Source organism: Tachyglossus aculeatus, chromosome Y4 (assembly GCF_015852505.1).
Source record: "Tachyglossus aculeatus isolate mTacAcu1 chromosome Y4, mTacAcu1.pri, whole genome shotgun sequence".
NCBI lineage: Eukaryota > Metazoa > Chordata > Mammalia > Monotremata > Tachyglossidae > Tachyglossus > Tachyglossus aculeatus.
The window spans coordinates 4,911,958-4,934,038 of NC_052096.1; the positions used below are offsets into that span (position 1 = coordinate 4,911,958).

A 22,081-nucleotide genomic window follows, 5' to 3' on the forward strand; every position below is an offset into this window, starting at 1 on the left:
TTAGTAGAGCACAGGCTTGGGAGTCAGAGGATGTGGGTTCTAATCCCGGCTCTGCCACTCGTCTACTGTGGGACCTTGGCAAATCACTTCTCTGGGCCTCGGTTACCTCATCTGTAAAATGGGGATTAAAGCTGCGAGCCCCATGTGGGACAACCTGATGACCCTTGCATCTACCTCAGTGCTTGGCACATAGTAAGGGCTTAACAAATACCATTATTATTACATTGCTCTGAAAACGGTAAGCGCTCAATAGATACGATTCAGTGAATGAATGTATGATCGACTGCCTGACTGGTCGATTTCCAGGGAGTGGGGGGAAACCAGTCGCGTACTGGAGGGGGCCCAGGGCTCAAAAGGGCCGCGTGTCTGAGGGAGGGGTTAATTGGGCAGTGGGATCAGGCCTCCTCGAATGCCCGTCCTGCACAGTGGCTGAGGGGGCGGCTGAGCCCGGGGGGTGCCCGGGATGGGGGAGGAGGTCGGGTGAGATGTGAGTTGTTTCACCAAGCTGGGGCAGGGCCGGGCACGGGCCCTTGTAGTGCCAGTTCGAGGTTTTGGGGGGGCAGGGAAGGGGGTCCCCGGGTCCCGGGGCCAGGCTGGGGCGGCCGAGCCAGGGGAAGAGGGGACGGGGCGACTCACGGCAGAAGGTCTCGTTCCTCCAGGAGAGGGGTGGGCGCAGGCCCTGGCTCGTACAGGCCGCGGCGTAGGCCTGGAGGGTGTCGCACAGCAGGCTGCCCAAGCCCCCGAACTCGCACAGGTCGAAGGCGCAGCCGCGGAGGAAGGGCTCCACGGGCACCAGGCCCGCGCAGGCCGAGAAAGCGGGGCCCCCAAGGGCCGCCTGGCACCGAGCCGCCGCCTCCGCCTTCTCCGCTGCTCCGCAGCTCCCGTTCAAGTCCTCTCGAGTATCTGGCTGGCACCTGTGGGCAGAGGAGGGGAGATTCGTTCATTCCATTGTATTTATTGAGCGCTTACTGTGTGCAGAGCACTGGGCTAAACCAGTCAATCAATCGTATTTATTGAGCGCTTACTGTGTGCAGAGCACTGTACTAAGTGCTTAGGAAGTACAAGCTGGCCACATATAGAGACAGTCCCTACCCAACAGCGGGCTCACAGTCTAAAAGAAAATGATGGAGTTTATTAAGTGCTTACTATGTGCAAAGCACTGTTCTAAGCACTGGGGAGGTTACAGGAGATCAGGTTGTCCCACGTGAGGCTCCCAGTCTTAATCCCCATTTTACAGATGAGGTAACTGAGGCGCAGAGAAGTGACTTGCCCGAAGTCACACAGCTGACAATTGGCGGAGCCGGGATTCGAACCCATGACCTCTGACTCCAAAGCCTGTGCTCTTTCCACTGAGCCACACTGCTTCTCAAACTTGGGAGAGGGCAACACAACAATGGACAGACACATTCCCTCTCCACAACGAGGCTGCGGTCTAGAAGGAGATCCTCAATCGACGGAAACCACACCCTAGCCTTCTAAGAAATGGGGAACCCCCCCGGGGCCCGGCCCCCCAGCTCTGCCAGACTCCCCTCCAGGGCCTGGGGTCGGGCCAGAGGCCCCTCTCGCCCCCCTCCACCACCTGGCCCCCAGGGAGGACCAGTTACAGATCTACTTCCCAAGCGCTTAGTACAGTGCTCTGCACACAGTAAGCGCTCAATAAATACGATTGATGACGATCTACCCTGTCCCTGGGCCGCCCTGGCACCCTGGGTATTATTATTGTATTTGTTAAGTGCTTACTATGTGCCAAGCACTGTTCTATGCACTGGGGTAGAAACAAGTTAATCAGGTTGGATACAGTCCCTATCCCACAGGGGGCTCACAGTCGTCATCCCCATTTTACAGATGAGGGAACTGAGGCACAGAGAAATTAAGTGACTTGCCCAAGGTCTGTGAGCCCGCTGTTGGGTAGGGACCGTCTCTATATGTTGCCAACTTGTACTTCCCAAGCGCTTAGTACAGTGCTCTGCACACAGCAAGCGCTCAATAAATACGATTGAATGAACAGCAGACGTGGCGGAGTCAGGATTAGAACCCAGGTCCTTCTGACTCCCAAGCTTAGGCTCTATCTACTGGGCCACATATTTGTCTGACCTGATTATGTTCTGTCTACCCCAGTGCTTAGAACAATAGTTGACACATAGTAAGCGATTAAATATAGATTAAATTCTATTTGTTTTGACGACTTTGACACCTGTCTCCATGTTTTGTTTTGTCGTCTGTCTCCCCCTTCTAGACCGTGAGCCCGTTGTTGGGTGGGGGCCATCTTTACATGTTGCCGACTTGTACTTCCCAAGCGCTTAGCACAGTGCTCTGCACACAGTAAGCGCTCCACAAAGAGAGGCAGCGTGGCTCAGTGGAAAGAACACGGGCTTTGGAGTCAGGGGTCATGGGTTCGAATCCCGGCTCTGCCACATGTCTGTTGTGTGACCTTGGGCAAGTCACTTAACTTCTCCGAGCCTCAGTGACCTCATCTGTAAAACGGGGATTGAGACTGTGAGCCCCACATGGGACAACTTAATCACCTCGTATCCCCCCAGTGCTTAGAACAGTGCTTTGCACATAGTAAGCGCTTAACAAATGCCGTCATCGTCAACAAATACGATTGAATAATTATTATTAGGCCTCACTGACCTGTCCCTACCCCCTTCGACCTCCTGGTCCCTCAGAGCTCACCCCCACCCCTATTTCCCGCCCGGGCTCGAAAGGCAGTCAGAACCCCATCCCCGGCTCAGTGGGCCGGTTACCCCGGATCCGAATCTCCTTCCGCCATCCAGCTGTTTCCAAATTCCGTGTCGTTCCGGGCCTGGGTCCCCTGGGGCGTCATCAGCTCGTCGTCTGTCCGGTTGTTGAAGTTCCCGCACATGCCGCAGACCTGGATGCAGAGGGGGCAGGAAAGGGACTCAGGAGGGCTCAGCTCCTGGGGAATGCTCCTCCTCTTCCTCCTCAGGGTGAGATTCCTCTCCCCATCAGCCCCATTTGCCCGCCACCCCCGCAGCCCCCACCCCCGGTAGCCCAATTCCGCCGCCACTTGCCCTGTTGAAGTAACCTCCGGGGATCTGAATCTCCAGGTGGTGGTTCCCGTCGAACTTGACGAGGAGCCCAAAGTCGGTGGCGAGCACCACGTAGATGCCACCGGTGGTGATGGTGACGCCCGGCACGGGGTCGACCAGTGGCGGACGCACCTGCTCCTCATTGATCTTGGGGGGGTGGGTGGGCAGGGGAGAGTCGGGGGAGGCGGAAGAAGGGGAAGAGACCCATCATCTCCTGATCTCCTTCCAATTCCACCCCCACCTTAACAGATGGCAAAGCCTTCTCTTCCCACCTCTGTTTTATCCATTCAATTGGATTCATTCATTCAATTGTATTTATTGAGCGCTTACTGTGTGCAGAGCACTGGACTAAGCGCTTGGGAAGTACAAGTTGGCAACATGTAGAGACGGTCCCTACCCAACAGCGGGCTTACTAAGCACTTACTGCGTGCAGAGCACTGTACTAAGCGCGTGGGAAAGTAATAATGATAATAATAATAATGATGGCATTTATTAAGCGCTTACTATGTGCAAAGCACTGTTCTAAGCGCTGGGAAGTGTCAGAAGTGGGATTCGAACCCACCGCTCCATTCGGAGACCAGAAGCCCCAACTAAGGGAAGTATTAACTTGAGTCTGGCGCCTTAGACCACTCGGCCATCCTGACACCTAAGTACATGCGGCAATAAAGAGCGACAAGTCCTGTCCGCAACAACCCTGCCACGCTGCTCGATCCATCGATGGTGTTTACTGAGCGCTTACTGGAGACAGAACACTGTACTAAGCGACCGCCATACAATCGAGCACCGCCCCCTGAGGCACCTGGCCCCCTCCCAGCTGGTGGAGTCTGGTTATCAGCGTGGCTCAGTGGAAAGAGCCCGGGCTTTGGAGTCAGAGTTCATGGGTTCAAATCCCGGCTCCGCCAATTGTCAGCTGTGTGACTTGGGGCAAGTCACTTCACTTCTCTGTGCCTCAGTTGCCTCATCTGTAAAATGGGGATTAAGACTGTGAGCCCCCTGTGGGACAACCTGATTACCTTGTAACCTCCCCAGCGCTTAGAACAGTGCTTTGCATATAGTAAGGGCTTAATAAATGTCATTATTATTATTAATATCTACCCTGCCCTCTGGACTGTAAGCTCATTGTGGGCAGGGAATGTGTCTGTTATATTGTTATAGTGGACACTCTGAAGCGCTTAGTACAGTGCCCTGCACACGATAAAGTGCTTGATAAATACGGTTGACTGACTGGCTGACTGAATAGAGTTGGGGGATGTGATCCCTGCCCTTGAGGAGTTTATAATCTAACAGACAGAAAGCCCCTAGTAAAATAAATAAAGGGAGGGGAGGCGGCCAAGTGGAAAGGACGTAAGTGATGTGGGGCTGGAGTGGGGTGAATGTCAAAGGGTGAAGGGGGTTCAAGTGCATAGCAGACTCAGAGGGAGGGAGGGGAGAGGCGAGGTTAGTCAAGGAAGACTTCCTGGAGGAGATGTGATTTGAGTAAAGCTTTGAAGATGGGGAGAGGGGTGGTCTGATGGATTTGGAGGGGTAGGGAGTTCCCCGTCACAGGGAGGGCGTGGGCATGGCGTCAGCACCGATATAAACAAAATCGATGTTCAGTGAGCCGTTCAGTTCCCTCATCTGTAAAATGGGGATTAAGACTGTGAGCCCCACGTGGGACAACCTGATCACGTTGTAACCTCCCCAGCACTTAGAACAGTGCTCTGCACATAGTAAGCGCTTAACAAATGCCATTATTATTATCATTATTATTATTTAGACGGGCAGCCCATGCAGATGGGTTGTAATAGGAGATCAGCAAGGTAAATTAGGAGGGGAAGACCTGATTGAGTATCTCGAAGCTGACGGCAAGGGGTTTCTGTTTGATTCTAGACTGTGAGCCCGCTGTTGGGTAGGGACCGTCTCAATATGTTGCAAACTTGTACTTCCCGAGCGCTTATACAGTGCTCTGCACACAGTAAGCGCTCAATAAATACGATTGAATGAATGAATATGGAGGCGGACGGGCAACCACCAGAGATTTCTGAGGAGCGAGGAGCTGAGGGCAGAATGCTTCTTTGGAAAAATGATCTGGGTCGGGGAGTGAAGCTTAGACTGGAAAAGGGGGAGGCCTGAGAGGAGACCCTCCCAGCCGGACCCATGGTGCTCACCATGACCCGCCGGCCCTTCTGCAGGGTGATCCGGGCGCCGTAGACGTCCACATAGACCATTCGGAGGTAGGAGGCCTGGGCCTGGCCCCCGCGCTCCTCGTTCTTGGCTGAGACATTGAAGGGCACCAGTCCCGGGCCCGGCTGGCACAGAGACACCAGTGTGTAGGTGCAGGTGCCCATGAAGGTGTGGTACGTGCCGTCGAAGCTCAGGTAGTGGGGATCCCCGGAGACGTGGCACATGGCGATGCCTAGTTGGGGGAGAGAGGACTGAGTGAGTATGGGCCCAATGGGAAGGGGAAGATGGGGCAGGGGTGAGGGAAGAGACACAGAAGGGTGTGGCTCAGTGGAAAGGGCTCGGCCTTTGGAGTCAGAGGTCATGGGTTCAAATCCACTTGTTAGCTGTGTGACTTTGGGCAACTCACTTCACTTCTCTGGGCCTCAGTTCCCTCATCTGGAAAATGGGGATTCAGGCTGTGAGCCCCACGTGGGACAACCTGATCAGCTTGTAACCTCCTCAGCACTTAGAACAGCGCTTTGCACATAGTAAGTGCTTAATAAATGCTATTATTAAAAGACCCTGGGGCCTAGGACTCACACGGGACCTGGGTTCTCATCCCAGCTCTGTCACTCACCCACTGTGTGGCCTCAGATAAGTTATTTCACTTCTCTGGGTCTCGTTTTCCTCATCTGTAAAGTGGGATTCAAACTGTATTATTATGGTATTTCTTAAGTGCTATGTGCCAGGCACTGCACTAAGCACTGGGATGGATACAAGATAACCGGGCTGAACCCAGTCCCTATTCCACAGTCTGAAAATCCATCGAAGAAGCAGTGTGGCTCAGTGGAAACAGCACGGGCTTTGAAGTCAGAGGTCATGGGTTCAAATCCCGGCTCCGCCACTTGTCAGCTTTGTGACTTTGGGCAAGTCACTTCACTTCTCTGGGCCTCAATTACCTCGTCTGTAAAGTGGGGATGAAGACTGGGAGCCCCCCCGTGGGACAACCCGATCACCTTGTAACCTCCCCAGTGCTTAGAACACATAGTAAGTGCTTAATAAATGCCATCATTATTATTATTATTTTACAGATGAGACAACTGAGGCACAGAGAAGTTAAATGACTTGCCCGGGGCCACACAGCAGACAAGCGCTCTCCCTTTCCTGTAGACTCAGAGCTCCAGGGGGGGACAGGGACTGTGTCTGAGATAATAATATCAGGCTGGGCTGTAGAAGGAGAGAAGGGAGGTGAGGTAGGAGGGGGCGAGGCAAGGCCCTACTGAGAGCTCACCTCCTCCAGGAGGCCTTCCCAGACTGAGTCCCTTCCTTCCTCTCCCCCTCGTCCCCCTCTCCATCCCCCCCATCCTACCTCCTTCCCTTCCCCACAGCACCTGTACATATGTACATATGTTTTTACATATTAATTACTCTATTTATTTATTTATTTATTTTACTTGTACATATCTATTCTATTTATTTTATTTTGTTAGTATGTTTGGTTTTGTTCTCTGTCTCCCCCTTTTAGACTGTGAGCCCACTGTTGGGTAGGGACTCTCTATATGTTGCCAATTTGTACTTCCCAAGTGCTTAGTACAGTGCTCTGCACATAGTAAGCGCTCAATAAATACAATTGATGATGATGATGATGATATGCATATGTTTTTACATATTTTCCCCACAGCACCTGTATATATGTATATATGTTTGTACATATTTATTACTCTATTTATTTATTTATTTATTTTACTTGTACATATCTATTCTATTTATTTTATTTTGTTAGTATGTTTGGTTTTGTTCTCTGTCTCCCCCTTTTAGACTGTGAGCCCACTGTTGGGTAGGGACTGTCTCTGTATGTTGCCAATTTGTACTTCCCAAGCGCTTAGTACAGTGCTCTGCACACAGTAAGCGCTCAATAAATACGATTGATGATGATAACTGAGGTCCCGGTGCCTGGATTAGGGGGAGGTGGGCCGGACTGGGGAGGGTCGGGGCACCCTAGGGAGACTCTTACCACTGTCGTGGCAGCCGACGAGCCCGTCCTGAGGCCGGCAGACCTGGGTTGGGCTGCAGCTGGAGGCCCAGCAGGTCACGGCGTTGGGACCGGAGCAGGAGCAGAGCTCGGAGCAGTTGCTGTTTGTATACCAACTGTCGCCCACCTGCAGGGACCGCGGGGCAGGGTGCCGGTGATGGACTCCTCTCCCTCACATCCTTGGCCCACTCGCCCCCATGACGGAGAGCCACCCACCCACACCACCCAATCCCCGGGACACCCATAGGGGTGCTCGGAGTGTAAGAGCCTCCCCCTCCAGCCCGACCCACCTCCAAGTGGGAACGGTTTATTTCAAAAGTGGAAGAAGTTTTGAATGGCTGGAAACTAGAGAAGCAGCGTGGCTCAGTGGAAAGAGCCCGGGCTTTGGAGTCAGAGGTCATGGGTTCAAATCCCAGCTCTGCCAATTGCCAGCTGTGTGACTTTGGACAAGTCACTTCACTTCTCCGGGCCTCAGTTCCCTCATCTGCAAAACGGGGATAAAGACTGTGAGCCCCCTGTGGGACAACCTGATCACCTTGTAACCTCCCCAGCGCTTAGAACAGTGCTTTGCACATAGTAACTGCTTAATAAATGCTGTTATTATCATTAACTGGAAACTCTTTGGGCACACCACTTGAGAAGGCTGTCAAGGAAAGGAGCTGGAGTTGGTGTTTGCAGTGGTCCTTTGTGTTTGTTTGAAGAATCCAAAGTAGAGGCCGAAATTCCCATCTCTGACTGACCATTTGGATGCTAGTGATGCCTGTCTACTTGTTTTGTTTTGTTCTCTGTCTCCCCCTTCTAGACTGTGAGCCCATTGTTGGGTAGGGATTGTCTCTATCCGTTGCCGACTTGTACTTCCCAAGCGCTTAGTACAGTGCTCTGCACACTGTAAGCGCTCAATAAATATGATTGAACGATTGAATGGATGAATGAACCCCCAGCATCCGGCCCCGCGCTCACTGCATGGTAGCCGCCGTCAGGGTCGGAACAGCCACAGCGACTCAGGGGGACGCAGGCATCACCGCTCAGCACGTGGTCCGGTTCGCACTCACAGCCCTCGGAGCAGGGCAGGCCGGAGGGGCAGTCCCCGGGGGACGTCAGGCCGGGGCAGCTGGCCGGGCAGGGGCTGGTGCAGTGGCTGTAGCGGCTGCCGGACGGGCAGTTCAGAGCTGCGGACGGAGATGCCGTGAGGTGGTGGAAGCGAGGGTGGTGGGAAGGACATGTGGCGTGGGCAGCGGATGGGAGCTGGGCAGTGGTTAGAGGGGGATTTGGGTGCTGGGCCGAGTGGGGAGAGCAGGCGTGGGCGGAAAGATGCCAGCTCCGGGAACAGGGAGATGGGGGGCCAAAGATGGCCTGAGAGCGAGTGAGCGCGGGCAAGGAGACGGAGAGCAGACTGAGGACGAGTAGAGCCGAGCTTAGGAGGAGGACGGGAGGCCCCATGTGGAAGGAGGGCACGGCAGGGCAAGGAAAGGCTGGGGAAAGGTGTGCAGGACAAGGCCGAAGCTCTGGCGGGATCAGCGGGCACAGAGGGTCCACTCACGGCAGAAAGTCTGGTTCCTCCAGGCAAGGGGCACCCCGGCCTGGGCACAGAGCGCGGCGTAGGCCTGCAGGGATTGGCAGAGTGTGGGGGTGTCTCCCTTCGTCCCGCACTGGTCGTACACGCAGCTGGTCAGGCTGCCGTTCACGGGGACCAGTCCGTGGCAATTGGCGAAGGGGCCTGTGGGGAAACGGAGGGCAGAGTCACGATCAAGAGAAGCAGCGTGGCTCGGTGGAAAGAGCCCGGGCTTTGGAGTCAGAGGTCATGGGTTCGAATCCCGGCTCTGCCAATTGTCAGCTGTGTGACTTTGGGCAAGTCACTTCACTTCTCCGGGCCTCAGTGACCTCATCTGTAAAATGGGGATGAAGACTGTGAGCCCCATGTGGGACAACTTGATCATCTGGTAACCTCCCCAGCACTTAGAACAGTGCTTTGCACATAGTAGGCGCTTAATAAATGCCATTATTACTATTATTATTATCAAGATGAGCGGCGAGTTTGAGGGCCAGGCAAGGGGGACTCATTTCCCGGCCCCCACCCCATGGCCCGGCTTGGGGGCGGGGAATGATGGGGCCATAGGGGAGGATGGGAAGGGGCTTTGTGGGTGCGTGTGTACACACACGCTCACCGTTGGGGTCCTTCAGGATGGCACAGTTGGCCTTCCACCGGTCGGCCTGGTCGTCATCAGGACAGTTGGGGGGTTCGCCACCGCTCGGGGAGCATCTGTGCAGGGATGAAGGGGAAGGGGATCCGGGCCTGGCTTCAGCCTCCCTTTCACTTTTTTCTCTCTCTCCCCTCACAGCCCCAAGCCCCCCAGGGCAGCTGAAGCCCAGGGTAGTGCTCAACAACAAGGAGGACACAGAGGAGGCTAGGAAGTCCCCTTTCCGGGAGGCATCTTGCCAGTACGAGGCCCAACAGGGGCTGGGGCATCATCCGAGGGGCGAGGAGGTCAGAGGAGGGACAGATCGAGCCATGACGTACTGAGGATCGCTGGGGTCGGGCACCAACCAGCCCTCCCCAAGTTGGGTGGAGTTGTCGGCGGGGGTCCCGTCTGGGAGCAGGTTGTCATCAGAGCTGTTGCTGTTGTAGTTGCCTGCGAGGAGGGGGACACCGGAAGGTCAGAGCGGGGCGGCCGGATACCTCTCCTGCAACATTCTTCCCCACCATGGGAGTAGCCCCAGACTCCACGCCAACCCTGCCCCGGTAACCTGCCCGCATGCAGGGCCACTCTGACAACTGGGCACTGGGACAACTGTCCAGCGATGCTTATCCATCCCGAGTAGGCCCGGAGGATGGGGGGAGCGGGATATGGGGAGAGGGACCCTTGGTGGCCTTTGGGGACAGCGGGTGAGGCAGAGATGCTGTGGCGGGTCCGATGGGGACGGTCACTCACCGCACAGGCCGCATAGCTGGCCGGAGTAGGAGGAGGGCACCTTGACGTCCACAAAGTGGGTCCCGTCGTAGCGGACCCGCAGCCCGAAGTCGGTGCGCAGGAGGACGAAGGAGCCGCTGAGCCCCACGGACAGCCGGCCCTCTGCAGCCGACAGCGGCAGTTCCACCCGGAGCCCGTCCAGCTGGAGGATGGAGGCGGGGGGAGACGTGAGTGGCCTCGGAATGTGGGGGGAGTTTGGATGTTGGGAGAGGGACAGAACCAGGAGCCAAGGGGACCCAACTGGGCTGGCAGAAACAGAGAGGAGCGACGTGGGTCGGGGGAAGGCCAAGGGATGAGAGAGCAGGGGCTGGGAGTGGGAATGCCGGAGGTGGGGTTGGGAGGAAGAAGGCCCGAGGGTTGGAGGGGCCCACGAGTTTTGGGGTTCCGTTGAGGAGAGGCACTCACCGTGACCCGGCGGCTCTTGAGCAGGGAGACGCTGAGGCCGAAGACGTGGACGTGGACGGCCCGGACGTAGGAGACGCGGGCGTTGCCGCCGCGCCGCTCGTTAGACGCGGTGACCGTGAAGTTCTCGCGCCCATCGGGGCCACCGCAGGGCTGGACCAGCGTGTAGGTACACGTGCCCATGAAGTGGTGCAGGGCTTGATCAAATGTCAGGTAGTGGGGGTCACCCGAGGCGCTGCAGATGGCCGAGCCTGGGGGGCGGAGGAGCTGGAGGTCAGCAGGGCCTAGTCCTACTGCCCTCGCTGCCATCCCAGGGTGTCACACTGGGCCCCTTCCCCCGTGTTTGGTGATCGACTGCCTGTGCTCCCCTGACTCCGTGGCCACTGGCTCAGGGGGAAATGCCCCGGGATGTGGATCCCCATCCCCCCAGCCTTACCTCCTTCCCCTCCCCACAGCACCTGTATATATGTATATACGTTTGTACATATTTATTACTCTATTTATTTTACTTGTCCACATTTATTCTATTTATCTTATTTGGTCAATACGTTTTGTTTTCATCAATCGTATTTATTGAGCGCTTACTATGTGCAGAGCACTGTACTAAGCGCTTAAGCGTTTTGTGGTCTGTCTCCCCCTTCTAGACCGTGAGCCCTCTCATAGGAACCGCCTCTATATGTAGCCAACTTGTACTTCCCAAGCGCTTAGTCCAGTGCTCTGCACACAGTAAGCGCTCAATAAACACGATTGAATGAATGAATGAAAGTGGATGGGAGCCCCCGGCCCCGGCTCACCCTGCGGGTGGCAACCGAGCACGCCGTCCTGCAGGCCGCAGCTCTCCTGGGCCCCGCAGCCTCCGGGCTCACAGCGGATGTTGTCCAGCCCCTCGCAGACGCACCGCTCCCGGCAGTCCGGTCCAAACCACTGCTCTCCGGCCTGGGGGGGCCCGGAGGGTGTCGGTAAAGCGGGACCGGTTGGGGACCAAGGCCCATGGGGAGCATGCTCACCCCTGACTGGAGGTTCTGAGAGCCAGAAATCATCGCACCTCCGCTCCCCTCACCTTCATCTTTTCTTCTGGACCATTCCCCATTTCTCTGGACCCTTCTTCATTCCCCAGACCCTTCTCCATCTCCTGGACCTTTCTATGCTCCCTCAGACTCTTTTCTCTGTCCCAAACCCTTCTCCAACCCCCAGACCCCATCCATTCCCTCACCTGCCCCTTTGGCCACCGACCCCAACCTGGCCAATTCTGGGCTGCCCCGGGCTCCGTTCACCCACCTGCCCCGGGTCTCTTCCCACCTCCCGCTCAGCCCGGATCTCCCCTAGATCCCCCATCCCCATGTCCCCATGTCCCCTTGGGTTCCTCAGACCTCCCCGCCTTACCTCGTGGTAGGCTCCGGAGGGGTCCAGGCAGCCACACTGAGCAGTGGGAACGCAGCGGGAGCCACTGAGGACGAAGCCGGGGTCGCACTCGCAGCCCTCGGTGCAGCGGGAGGGGCAGGATGGTGGCGAGAAGCCCCGGTGGCACGTGGCCGGGCAGGGATCGGCACACAGGGCGTAGTGGCTGCCCGCGGGGCAGGACAGGGCTGTGGGACAGAGGGATGGTGAGTGGGGGCGAGGATGGCGGAGGGGCATGGATTAGTGTGGGATGGGGGTGGGAGTGGAGGCAGAGAGAGAAGCAGCGTGGCTCAGTGGAAAGAGCCCAGGCTTTGGAGTCAGAGTTTATAGGTTCAACTCCTGGCTCTGCCAATTGTCAGCTGTGTGACTTTGGGCAAGTGTATCTGTGCCTCAGTTACCTCATCTGTAAAAAGGGGATTAAGACTGTGAGCCCCCCGTGGGACAACCTGATCACCTTGTAACCTCCCCAGTGCTTTTCTATTTATTTTATTTTGTTACTATGTCTTGTTTTGTTATCTGTCTCCCCCTTCTAGACTGTGAGCCCACTGTTGGGTAGGGACCGTCTCTATATGTTGCCAACTTGTACTTCCCAAGCGCTTAGTCCAGTGCTCTGCACACAGTAAGCGCTCAATAAATACGACTGAATGAATGAATGCTTTGCACACAGTAAGTGCTTAATAAATGCCATTATGATTATTATGATTATTATTATAGAGGGAGCCTTACGTAGGGGGCAGGTGACATCACTAGAGAAGCAGCCTGGCTCAGTGGAAAGAGCCCGGGCTCGGGAGTCAGAGGTCATGGGTTCTAATCCTGGCTCTGCCACTTGTCAGCTGTGTGACTTTGGGCAAATCATTTCACTTCTCTGTGCCTCAGTTCCCTCATCTGTAAAATGGAGATTAAGACTGTGAGCCCCATGAGGGACAACCTGATTAGCTTGCATCCCCCCAGTGCTTAGAACAGTGCGTGGCACATAGTAAGCGCTTAACAAATGCCATCATCATTATTATTATTATTATTATCATCACCGGGAACCACGGGTCTCCTGCTCTGGCCGATGTCCGTCAGTGGGTCCTACCTCCCTACACTCTGTCTGCCCTTCCTCCTCCTCCTCGAGAAGCATGGACACCCCGAGCCTGGAGACGGCTCTGTGTCTGTCTCTCTCTGTTCTCTGAGCGGCCAAGTTCATAGGGGACAAGGCCTGTCTCTCATTATTAACAACAACAACGATAAACCTAGGATTTATTGGGTGCCTACTCTGTGTCAAACGCTGTGCTACCCGTCCGGGGTGGGTGCGGCAAGCCGAGGGGAGGGGTCACTCACGGCAGAACTGGGGTCCCCTCCAGGGCTCCACGGGAAGCCCGGCGGCCTGGCAGGCCTCGGTCAGGGCGGCCAGGTGGTCGCACAGCGTCTTGTGCAGCCCCTGGTAGCTGCACATGTCGAACACGCAGTTCTCAAAGAAGAAGGAGGCGTTGAGGTGAGGCAGGCAAGCGCTGCGGGGAGAAACAGGCTCAGAAATCCGAGGCCGGGGGGCACCACGAGGGGCCTCTGGCTCCGCTTCGGGGGGCGTGAAAGAAGGGAGCGAGTGGTCCGGAAGGATTAAGAGTTGAAGGGAGGGATGGAGTCTCTGGGCTTCTAGTCTTCTAGACTGTGAGCCCACTGCTGGGCAGGGACTGTCTCTATATGTTGCCAACTTGTACTTCCCAAGTGCTTAGTACAGTGCTGTGCACACAGTAAGTGCTCAATAAATACGATTGATTAATTGATTGATTGGGCTCCACTCATGGGAAAGCCCAGAACCCAGAAGACTGGTACCTGAAGGCTCCTTTGGGGTCGGTGAGCCGCCCGCAGTACTCTGGTCCCTTCAGGCTCTCCTGCAGGGCCGGGTCGCAGGTCGGGGGCACCGTCTGGTTGGGCCGACACCTGGGGTTGAGGCAGGGAGGGAGGGTCTGACCGCCTGTCCGGAGCTCGGTACCCAAGGTGGAATGTGTCTCCACCCTCCCCGCCCACCGCCCTTTCTCGCTGCCCACGATGAGCTCGCCCGAAGCCGCCTGCCCGGGGTGCGGGAGCAGAGGCCCCCACTTGACCAAACCCCACTACGGCTTGCCATTCCCTAGGCCCGATGGCCAGACCGAGGCCTGTGAGAAGGCTCCTGATGTCCCTAGATGGCCCAAGAGCCCCGGGACAAGCAGGGGGGCTCAGGCCGGTTCCTTGGACCTCAGAGTGCCGGGGGGTAGGAAGAATTCCAGATATAAGAGGACCAGGACCACGAAGCAGCAGATGAGGGGAAGAGACCTGCCCCAACTGATAGGGTCCCTCCCAGGGCTGGGACCAGGCACGATGGGCTTGAAGCCCACCCTCCGCAGGGCTACCAGTCCTGGGATTCTGCTGGGATTCTGCCCCCTCACCCTCTCCCATTTTCCTGCTCCACTGGAGCCAGCCTGGTCCGGAGCCAGGGAGGGGAAAGAGAATCTCCCCACTGCTGCCCGAGGTCACTGTTGAGTAATTTGTTCTGCCCAAAACAGAGCGGGAGTCTAGAAGGCCCCAGGACTCTGGAATTAAAAGATTGTGTACCTACCCCACTGTCATCTCTCTGAAGGATTCTGCCCGCTCCACCCCCCTGTGCCCTTCTGTGGTAGGGTCCGTCTCTATATGTTGCCAACTTGTTCTTCCCAAGCGCTTAGTACAGTGCTCTGCACACAGTAAGCGCTCAATAAATACGATTGAATGAATTCTGCTGCCTGCTGTCCCTGCTAGAGGTCCCTGGGAAAGCCGGCGATGGGGCGGAGGAGAATCGGATTGGGAGGCAGGTCTCCCGGGTCCTGATGGGGCCAGGGAGAAGGAGGCTGCCGGGGAGAAGGGCTAGAGGCTCCTGGATCCCCACAGGGCCGCTCTCACTCACTCCTCATCCTGGTCCCCCGTGGTCTGCCAGCTGTCCCCGAAGTCGTCCTCGTCCACGGCCGCGCTGCCGTCCGGCTTCCGGTTGTCGTTGTCGCGGTCCCCGTCGTAGTCGCCACACAGTCCGCACAGCTGGCCTGAGAGGGAGCTGTGGATGGGGGAGGTGGAGGGAGACACGGAGAGGGGAAAGGTCAATGGACCGCCAAGGGGTCACCAGACAGGTGAGGGTAGCTCTTAGTATTCATTCATTCATTCATTCAATCGCATTTAGTGAGCGCTTACTGTGTGCAGAGCACTGTACTAAGCACTTGGGAAGTACAAGTCGGCAACATATAGAGACAGTCCCTACCCAACAACGGGCTCACAGTCCAGAAGGGAGAGACGGACAACAAAACAAAACATGTGGACAGGTGTCAAGTCATCAGAATAAATAGAAGTAAAGCTAGATGCGCATCATTAACAAAATAGAATAGAATAAATAATAGTACAGAGTTAAGCGCTTGGTACAGTGCTCAAGTGCTTAGTATAGTGCTCTGCACATTGTAAGCACTCAACTACTGAATGAACGGGAGGTGAGCCTGCAGGGGCAGGGGGTGGACGGGAAAGGGGGCAGCGAGGGACGGCGGAGCAGAGGTGGGGCAGACCATCTGGGGGTCTTGGCTCTGGGGGGACCAGGGGCAGGGGGCCGCAGGGTTCAGGAGAGGGTGAGCGGAGGTGGCGGGGCCGCCCCAGTCCCGCACCTGGGCACGGTCACGTCCAGCTGGTGGTTCCCGTCCCAGCGGACCCGCAGCCCAAAGGCCGTCCGCAGCTCCACGAAGCGACCGCTCTGGGCCACGGAGACGCCCCTGGCAGGCTCGGACGGGAGGGTCACCCGCTGCCCATCAACCTGTCAGAGACACACAGAGACAGGGACGGTCACCTGGGAGACAGAGACACATGCCCCTTAAAGGGCCCTCAGGGCCGTCACCATCAGGGAGGCAGGTGAGGTTCATTCATTCAATTCATTCAGTTGTATTTATTGAGCGCTGACTGTGTGGAGAGCACTGTACTGAGCGCTTGGGAAGTACAAGTTGGCAACATATAGAGACGGTCCCTACCCAACAACGGGTTTACAGTCTAGAAGGTTGTATTTAGTACAGTGCAATGCACACTACCAATGACTAAATATCTCCAGCCAGACTGTTTTGGGTGGAGGGCATGATGCGGAGGAAAGGAAACAGCAAGACAAATCCCTGGGAAGCCAGAGATGGGGGTGGGGGAGAGGGCAGCCTCTCAGGCCCAAAGGGAGGAATGGGCCCAAAAGAAGGGATTTGGCACACACCTTTCCCCCCCCCCGAGGAGGCTGCCCTCCCCAACCCCCCGCTATCTCCAGTGAGGGCACAGGGTTTCCCGGAGCCCAGGGCAGGGCCTCACCAGGGTCCGTCGGCTCTTGAGGAGGGTCACGTTGGCTCCCGGGACCCTCACATAGACCTGGCTAAGGTAGGAGACGCCCCGCTGGCCCCGCTCCTCGTTCTTGGCGGCCACGCTGAACTTCGGATCTGGGCCGACGGGACAGGCGGGGGAGACGGAGATGGCATCACCCTGCCCTTCCCCTCCATTGGGACCAACCACCGCTGACCCCCTGACTCCCAGCCCTAATTCTGGGGTCGTTCCACATCATCCCCATCCCTGCCCTAGCCCCCGACCCTTCCATGGCTGTCCCCCGTCTCGCCGCTACCCGGCTCCCCCCGACTCTCCAGTCCCTGTACCCGAGGAGTCGTTGCAGGGCTGAGTCAGGGTGTAGGTACACGTCCCCATGTAGCTGAATCGTCGGCCATCAAAGGAGAGGTAGTGGGGGTCTCCGGAGATGGAGCAGGAGGCTGAGCCTGCGGGAAGGGATTGGGAGGTCACCCCCGACTCCAGACTCCACCCTGGGCTTCGGCCCCAGGCCGGGGGTCAGAAATGCCGGCATCCAGCTGGGGAGGGAAGGCCCCATCTGTGGCCGGGGATCTCAGGCCCTCTCCTCGGTCCGGGCTCTCTGTCCCTGGATTGTCATCTGCCAGTGGCCAGATGAACAACCCTGCGCTGACCGTCACCATGGGAAGCGGGCAGGGGTGGAGTCGGCAGCCTTACCGCTGGCGTGGCAGCCATAGTGCCCGTCCTGGAGCTGGCAGACTTCCTGCGGCCCACACTGCCATTCCTGACACTCCGTGCGGTTCTCACCCAGGCAGTGGCACTTCTCCTTGCAGCCCGGTCCGTACCACTCTTCCTGGGGCTGGCGGGAGGACAGATGGGTTATGGACCTCTAGTGCCAACCCATCCCCCACTCTTCCTGAGGGCCAGCCGGCCCTTTTCGTGGCCAAGCCCGGAGAGATATCCAAGGAAGGAGATCCCCTTTTTTCCCTGCACCCCCAGAAACAAATCCTCCTCGACATCCAGCTTCATTCCCTTCTGAACCATCCCAACCATCGGTGAGGTCCCCCGGGTGGAGCCCCACCCTCATGGGCACTGCAGGACCCCCGGTGGCCCCCAGCCTTGAGTCCACTCCACTGCCCCACTCACTTTGTAGTACTTCCCATCAACAGTGCAACCGCACTCGGCCTGGGTTACACAGGTTGTCCCGCTCAGCAGGAAGCCGGGGTCACACTGGCAGCCCTCCACACAGCCCCCCGGGCAGGATGGGGCCTCGTGGGTGGCACAGGAGCCTGGGCAGCGAGTACCACAGGTTTCATAGTGACTGTTCAAGGGGCAAACGAGGGCTGTGCAGAGAGAGAGAAAGATAGAACCAGGTTTGGGGATGCAGGCGGCAGACTGGCGTGAGACAACGGGGCTGGGCTGAGGGCCGGCATCGTGGGCCAGAAATGGGGCCGGCGTCGGGGTGGAGGGGAATGAATCTGCCTGGGGTTCAGGAGGCTCGGGGGTTGGGACTGCACAGAGGCTGGGCAAGAAGAGAGGCTCGGGGGGCGGGGAGCAGGGGGCAGCGGACGCTCACGGCAGCGAGTCTGGTTCCTCCAGGGCCCGAGGAGGATCCCCGCGGCCTGGCACGCAGCGGCGTAGGCCTCCAGGGAGCGGCACAGCTGGCCGGGGTCTCCGTCCGTCTCGCACAGGTCATAGACGCAGTCCTTGGCGAAAGTCTGGCAGGGAGGAGGTTGGGGAGGCTCAGAACCATCCGGGCCTCAGACCCGGCCCCCTCCAGGGACCTGCTTCGCTCCTCTCCCGAGAGGCACCACCGCCCGACCCCGATTCCCCTCCTGGTCCCTCCCTGCCCCGTTTCTCCCCGATCTCTAATCCCCTGGATTCCCTCCAGTCTTCCTTCATGTTCTTCTCACCGCCTGGCCTGCTCCCCAAATCCCTCCCACTCTCTAGATTTGGCCTCCCGTGATGTCCTCCCTCCAACCCTGATTCCGCTGTAGCCATTCCGACTTACTTCCCCCGCCTGTACTTCAATGTCTGTCTCCCCCACCAGACTATAAGCTCCTCCGGGGCAGGAATCGTATCTACCAACTATCCTATTGCACTCCAGGCTCTCATACAGGGCATTGCAGACATTCATTGTTCAATAAATGATAACGATCGATCAACTGATAGATTTTCTCCACAGCCACTACGTTCCATGACTGGGCCGGAGTCTCTTGGGTTTTTCCCAGCCTCCTCCCTTGCCCCTCTAATCAATCCATCAATCAATGATCTTTATTGAGTGCTTACTGTGTGCAGAGCACAATACTAAACTCTTAGCGTGGCTCAGTGGAAAGAGCCCGGGCTTTGGAGTCAGAGTTTATGGGTTCGAATCCCAGCTCTGCCAATTGTCAGCTGTGTGACTTTGGGCAAGTCACTTCACTTCTCTGGGCCTCAGTTACCTCATCTGTAAAATGGGGATTAAGACTGTAAGCCCCCTGTGGGACAACCTGATCACCTTGTATCCTCCCCAGTGCTAAGAACAGTGCTTTGCACATAGTAAGTGCTTAACAAATGCCACTATTATTATTATTATTATTATTAGAGGTCATGGGTTCAAATCTCGGCTCTGCCACTTGTCAGCTGTGTGACTTTGGGCAAATCACTTAACTTCTCGGGGCCTCAGTTGCCTCATCAGTCAAATGGGGATTAAGACTGTGAGCCCCACGGGGGACAACCTGATCACCTTGTAACCTCCCCAGTGCTTAGAACAGTGCCTGGCACATAGCAAGCACTTAATAAATGCCATTATTATTATTGTGAGAGTGCACTACAGTAGGTGGTAGACATGATTGCTGGCACTGTCTTCTTTCCTCCCCACCTCAATCCCTCCGTCCTTTCCCTTTTCTCTCTCCTTCCTTCCCTTTGTCCCCTCTTCCTGTGCTCCTTCCTTTCGCCTCGATGTCTCCTTCCTGCCCTCCCTTTCCCTTCCCTTCCAATTCCACCCCCCATCAGTTTTCTTGTCCCTTCAGAAGTAAGTGACCTTGGGGTCACCCCCTGACTCGCTCACCCTCCTAGGCCCGGCCCCTCCATCCCTCCCACCCCTCGGCTCCCCGGTCCTCCAGGGCTGCTGAGGTCCCCGCGGCTCACGGTGGGGTTGATGCGGGGGTGGCAGGTGGCGAAGGGTCCCTGGGGGCTGGTGAAGATGCCACAGAACGTGGGGCCCTCGTAGCTCTCCACTTCCTCCTCGGGGCAAGGCCGAGCAGGGGGCGAGACTGGGGAGCTGCAGCTGGTGGGAGAGAGGGGGGACGGTGAACCCCAAGGCCCACCGGGGAGGGCAGAGCTTGAACGCTGGAGGCACGCATGGAGGGGAGCAGAGCAAGAGCAAACGACAGCCGGGGAGAGAAACCTGGCACACAGAGCTGGGGAGGTGGGCTGGACCGTGGGCAGTGAGAGGCAAGAATGCAGGGGCCGGACTGGCAGAGGAGATGACAGGAGGGGTAAGAGTGGGGACTGGGAAGGCCTGGGGGCTCCATGGAAGACAGCCGAGAGACAATAATAATGAATAATTATGGTACTTGTTGAGCACTTACTATGCCATGCTCTGTTCTACGCGCTGGGATAGAAACAAGTTATCAGATCAGACACAGTCGCTGTCCCACAAAGAGCTCATACTCTTAATCCCCATGTTACAGATGAGGGAACAGGCACAGAGAAGTGAAGTCACTTGCCCAAGGTCACCCAGCAGACACGTGGTGGAGCCGAGATTAGAACCCAGGTCCTTCTGATTCCCAGGCCCGGGTTCTATCCACTAAGCCACGCTGCAGGGAAGGGGTCCCGGGGGTGGGATTTCTCACTTGCTGTCAGTGGCCCAGCTGTCTCCAAAGGGGCCGGGGCCGGGGGCCAGGGTCCCGTTGGGGAACTGCAAGTCGTCGGTGCCGTCTCCGTCGAAGTCTCCACAGAGGCCGCACGTCTGGTCGCGGTACCTACGGGGGTGGCGGCAGGAGGTGGGGAGAGAGTGACATGATTGACCTTGGGGTCCCCCACCCCGGGCCCGGTCACCAGGCTCCCCCCAACACCCACACGGGCATCCACCCTCTTCCCCTCTAGACTGCAAGCTCGTTGTGGGCAGGGAATGTGCCTGCTTATTCTGTTGTGCTCACCCGAATGCTTAGTCCAGTGCTCTGCACACTGTAAGTGCTCAATAAATACGATTGACTGGCTGACTTCTTCACTGACCTGCGGGCCACGCGGACGTCGGCGTGGTGCTCCCCGTCGTAGCGGACCTCCAGGTCAGAGCCGGAGGCCACCACGATGAAGCGGCCGGACACGGATACGGTCACTCCGGACCCGAGGCTGCTCGGAGGGGTCACTGTGGAGTTGTTCACCTGGGACGGGGAAAGACCAGTCACAGCCGGGGCCTCTCACGTCCGACCACCTCATTCGTAACCGGGCTCTGCCCCAGACCCCATCCCAGCGCCCCGGGGACCATCATTCCCCCCGTCTCGTGCCCGGCCACCTCACTGTGACCACTCTGCCCCTTGCCCACCAGGATCTTCCCCATCACTCCCAGAACCACCGTCCCCCCGCCCCATCCCTTAGCACCCTGGCACATATCTGCCACCCCCTCACGTGCCCCAATCCTGCCCCTCTGCCCCACGCACCCACCCTCGCCCATCATTGCTCTGTCCTGGGGCCCGAGACCCAGTGCCCCCACCTCACCTGGACCACCCGGTTCCGCAGCAAGGAGACACGAAACGACAGCAGGTCCACGTGCAGCGCGCAGACGTAGGAGACCCGCTGGTTGCCATAACGATGCTCCAGGTCGGCGACCACGCGGAAGGCCGGGCCGGGGCCCGTGGCGTTGCAGGTGGCCGCCAGGACGTAGCTACAGTTGCCCATGAAGTTGAACTTCCTCTTGTCGAAGGTGGTGAAGTGGGGATCGCCCGTGGCCACGCAGGTGCCCGACTCTGGATCAGGGGAAGACGGACCCAGGCATCGGGACCCCCAGTCCGGCTCGAGATGCCAGGACTAGGGCTTCCTTTTCCTCCGTGCCCGCTTCCTACCCCGGGACCCCTGCATCTGTCTGCTGGACTATAAGCTCACTGGGGGTAGGGAATGAGTCTGTTTATTGTTACATTATACTCTCCCAAGCGCTTAGTACAGTGCTCTTCACACAGTAAGAGCTCAATAAATATGATTGGCTGACCGACTATAAGCTTCTTGAAGGCAGGGATCAGGTCTACTCTCTGTTGGACTCCCCCAAGCTTTCATCATCATCATCCTCATCATCAATCAAATTTATTGAGCGCTTACTGCCTGCAAAGCACTGTACTAAGCACTAGGGAAAATAATAATAATAATAATAATGGCATTTGTTAAGTGCTTACTATGTGCAAAGCACTGTTCTAAGCGCTGGGGGATACAAGGCGATCAGGTTGTCCCACGTGGGGCTCACGGTCAATCCCCATTTTACAGATGAGGTAACTGAGGCTCAGAGAAGTTAAGTGACTTGCCCAAGGTTACACAGCAGACGTGGCGGAGCCGGATTTCAAACCCATGACCTCTGGCCCCAAAGCCCGTGCTCTTACCACTGAGCCACGCTGCTTCTCCAAAATACTGTACTAAGTGTGTGGGAGAGTACCGTACTAAGCGCATGGGAGTGTACAATTCAACAACAAACAGTTCTCCTCTGGTCTCTGTCTCTTCCTGCCCCCCTCGTCCCCCATGCTGCCCGCTCGGGGACCCTGGACTCCGGCTTGGCCGGACCAAACCTCCCCTCCAGCCAGGTCCTCTCCCCACCTCCCGTTCTT

The 22,081-nt window shown here is 57.2% G+C and overlaps 1 protein-coding gene and 1 non-coding gene across 2 annotated transcripts in view; both read right to left on the reverse strand.

Moving 5' to 3' along the window:
* Positions 1-22,081, reverse strand: part of ZAN (zonadhesin) — a 41,290-nt gene that overhangs the window by 17,846 nt on the left and 1,363 nt on the right. Inside the window, exons 4-29 of the mRNA XM_038768242.1 lie at positions 20,991-21,238; positions 20,508-20,656; positions 20,126-20,254; positions 19,371-19,557; positions 17,866-18,007; positions 17,436-17,632; positions 17,007-17,148; positions 16,643-16,759; positions 16,308-16,432; positions 15,635-15,780; positions 14,899-15,042; positions 13,812-13,919; positions 13,320-13,489; positions 11,982-12,184; positions 11,393-11,534; positions 10,602-10,849; positions 10,158-10,338; positions 9,746-9,857; positions 9,393-9,487; positions 8,768-8,944; positions 8,188-8,396; positions 7,210-7,354; positions 5,201-5,448; positions 3,036-3,200; positions 2,748-2,875; positions 637-914 (exon numbers count right to left, since the gene is read on the reverse strand). Of these exons, the coding sequence (XP_038624170.1) occupies positions 637-914; positions 2,748-2,875; positions 3,036-3,200; positions 5,201-5,448; positions 7,210-7,354; positions 8,188-8,396; positions 8,768-8,944; positions 9,393-9,487; positions 9,746-9,857; positions 10,158-10,338; positions 10,602-10,849; positions 11,393-11,534; positions 11,982-12,184; positions 13,320-13,489; positions 13,812-13,919; positions 14,899-15,042; positions 15,635-15,780; positions 16,308-16,432; positions 16,643-16,759; positions 17,007-17,148; positions 17,436-17,632; positions 17,866-18,007; positions 19,371-19,557; positions 20,126-20,254; positions 20,508-20,656; positions 20,991-21,238 (4,335 nt within the window). The remainder of the gene's footprint in view (positions 1-636; positions 915-2,747; positions 2,876-3,035; positions 3,201-5,200; positions 5,449-7,209; positions 7,355-8,187; positions 8,397-8,767; positions 8,945-9,392; positions 9,488-9,745; positions 9,858-10,157; positions 10,339-10,601; positions 10,850-11,392; positions 11,535-11,981; positions 12,185-13,319; positions 13,490-13,811; positions 13,920-14,898; positions 15,043-15,634; positions 15,781-16,307; positions 16,433-16,642; positions 16,760-17,006; positions 17,149-17,435; positions 17,633-17,865; positions 18,008-19,370; positions 19,558-20,125; positions 20,255-20,507; positions 20,657-20,990; positions 21,239-22,081) is intronic.
* On the reverse strand, positions 3,591-3,697 carry TRNAL-CAA. Its single transcript has 2 exons — positions 3,660-3,697; positions 3,591-3,636 (listed from the first exon to the last, which is right to left on the reverse strand). It is a non-coding gene; the product is annotated as a tRNA-Leu (tRNA).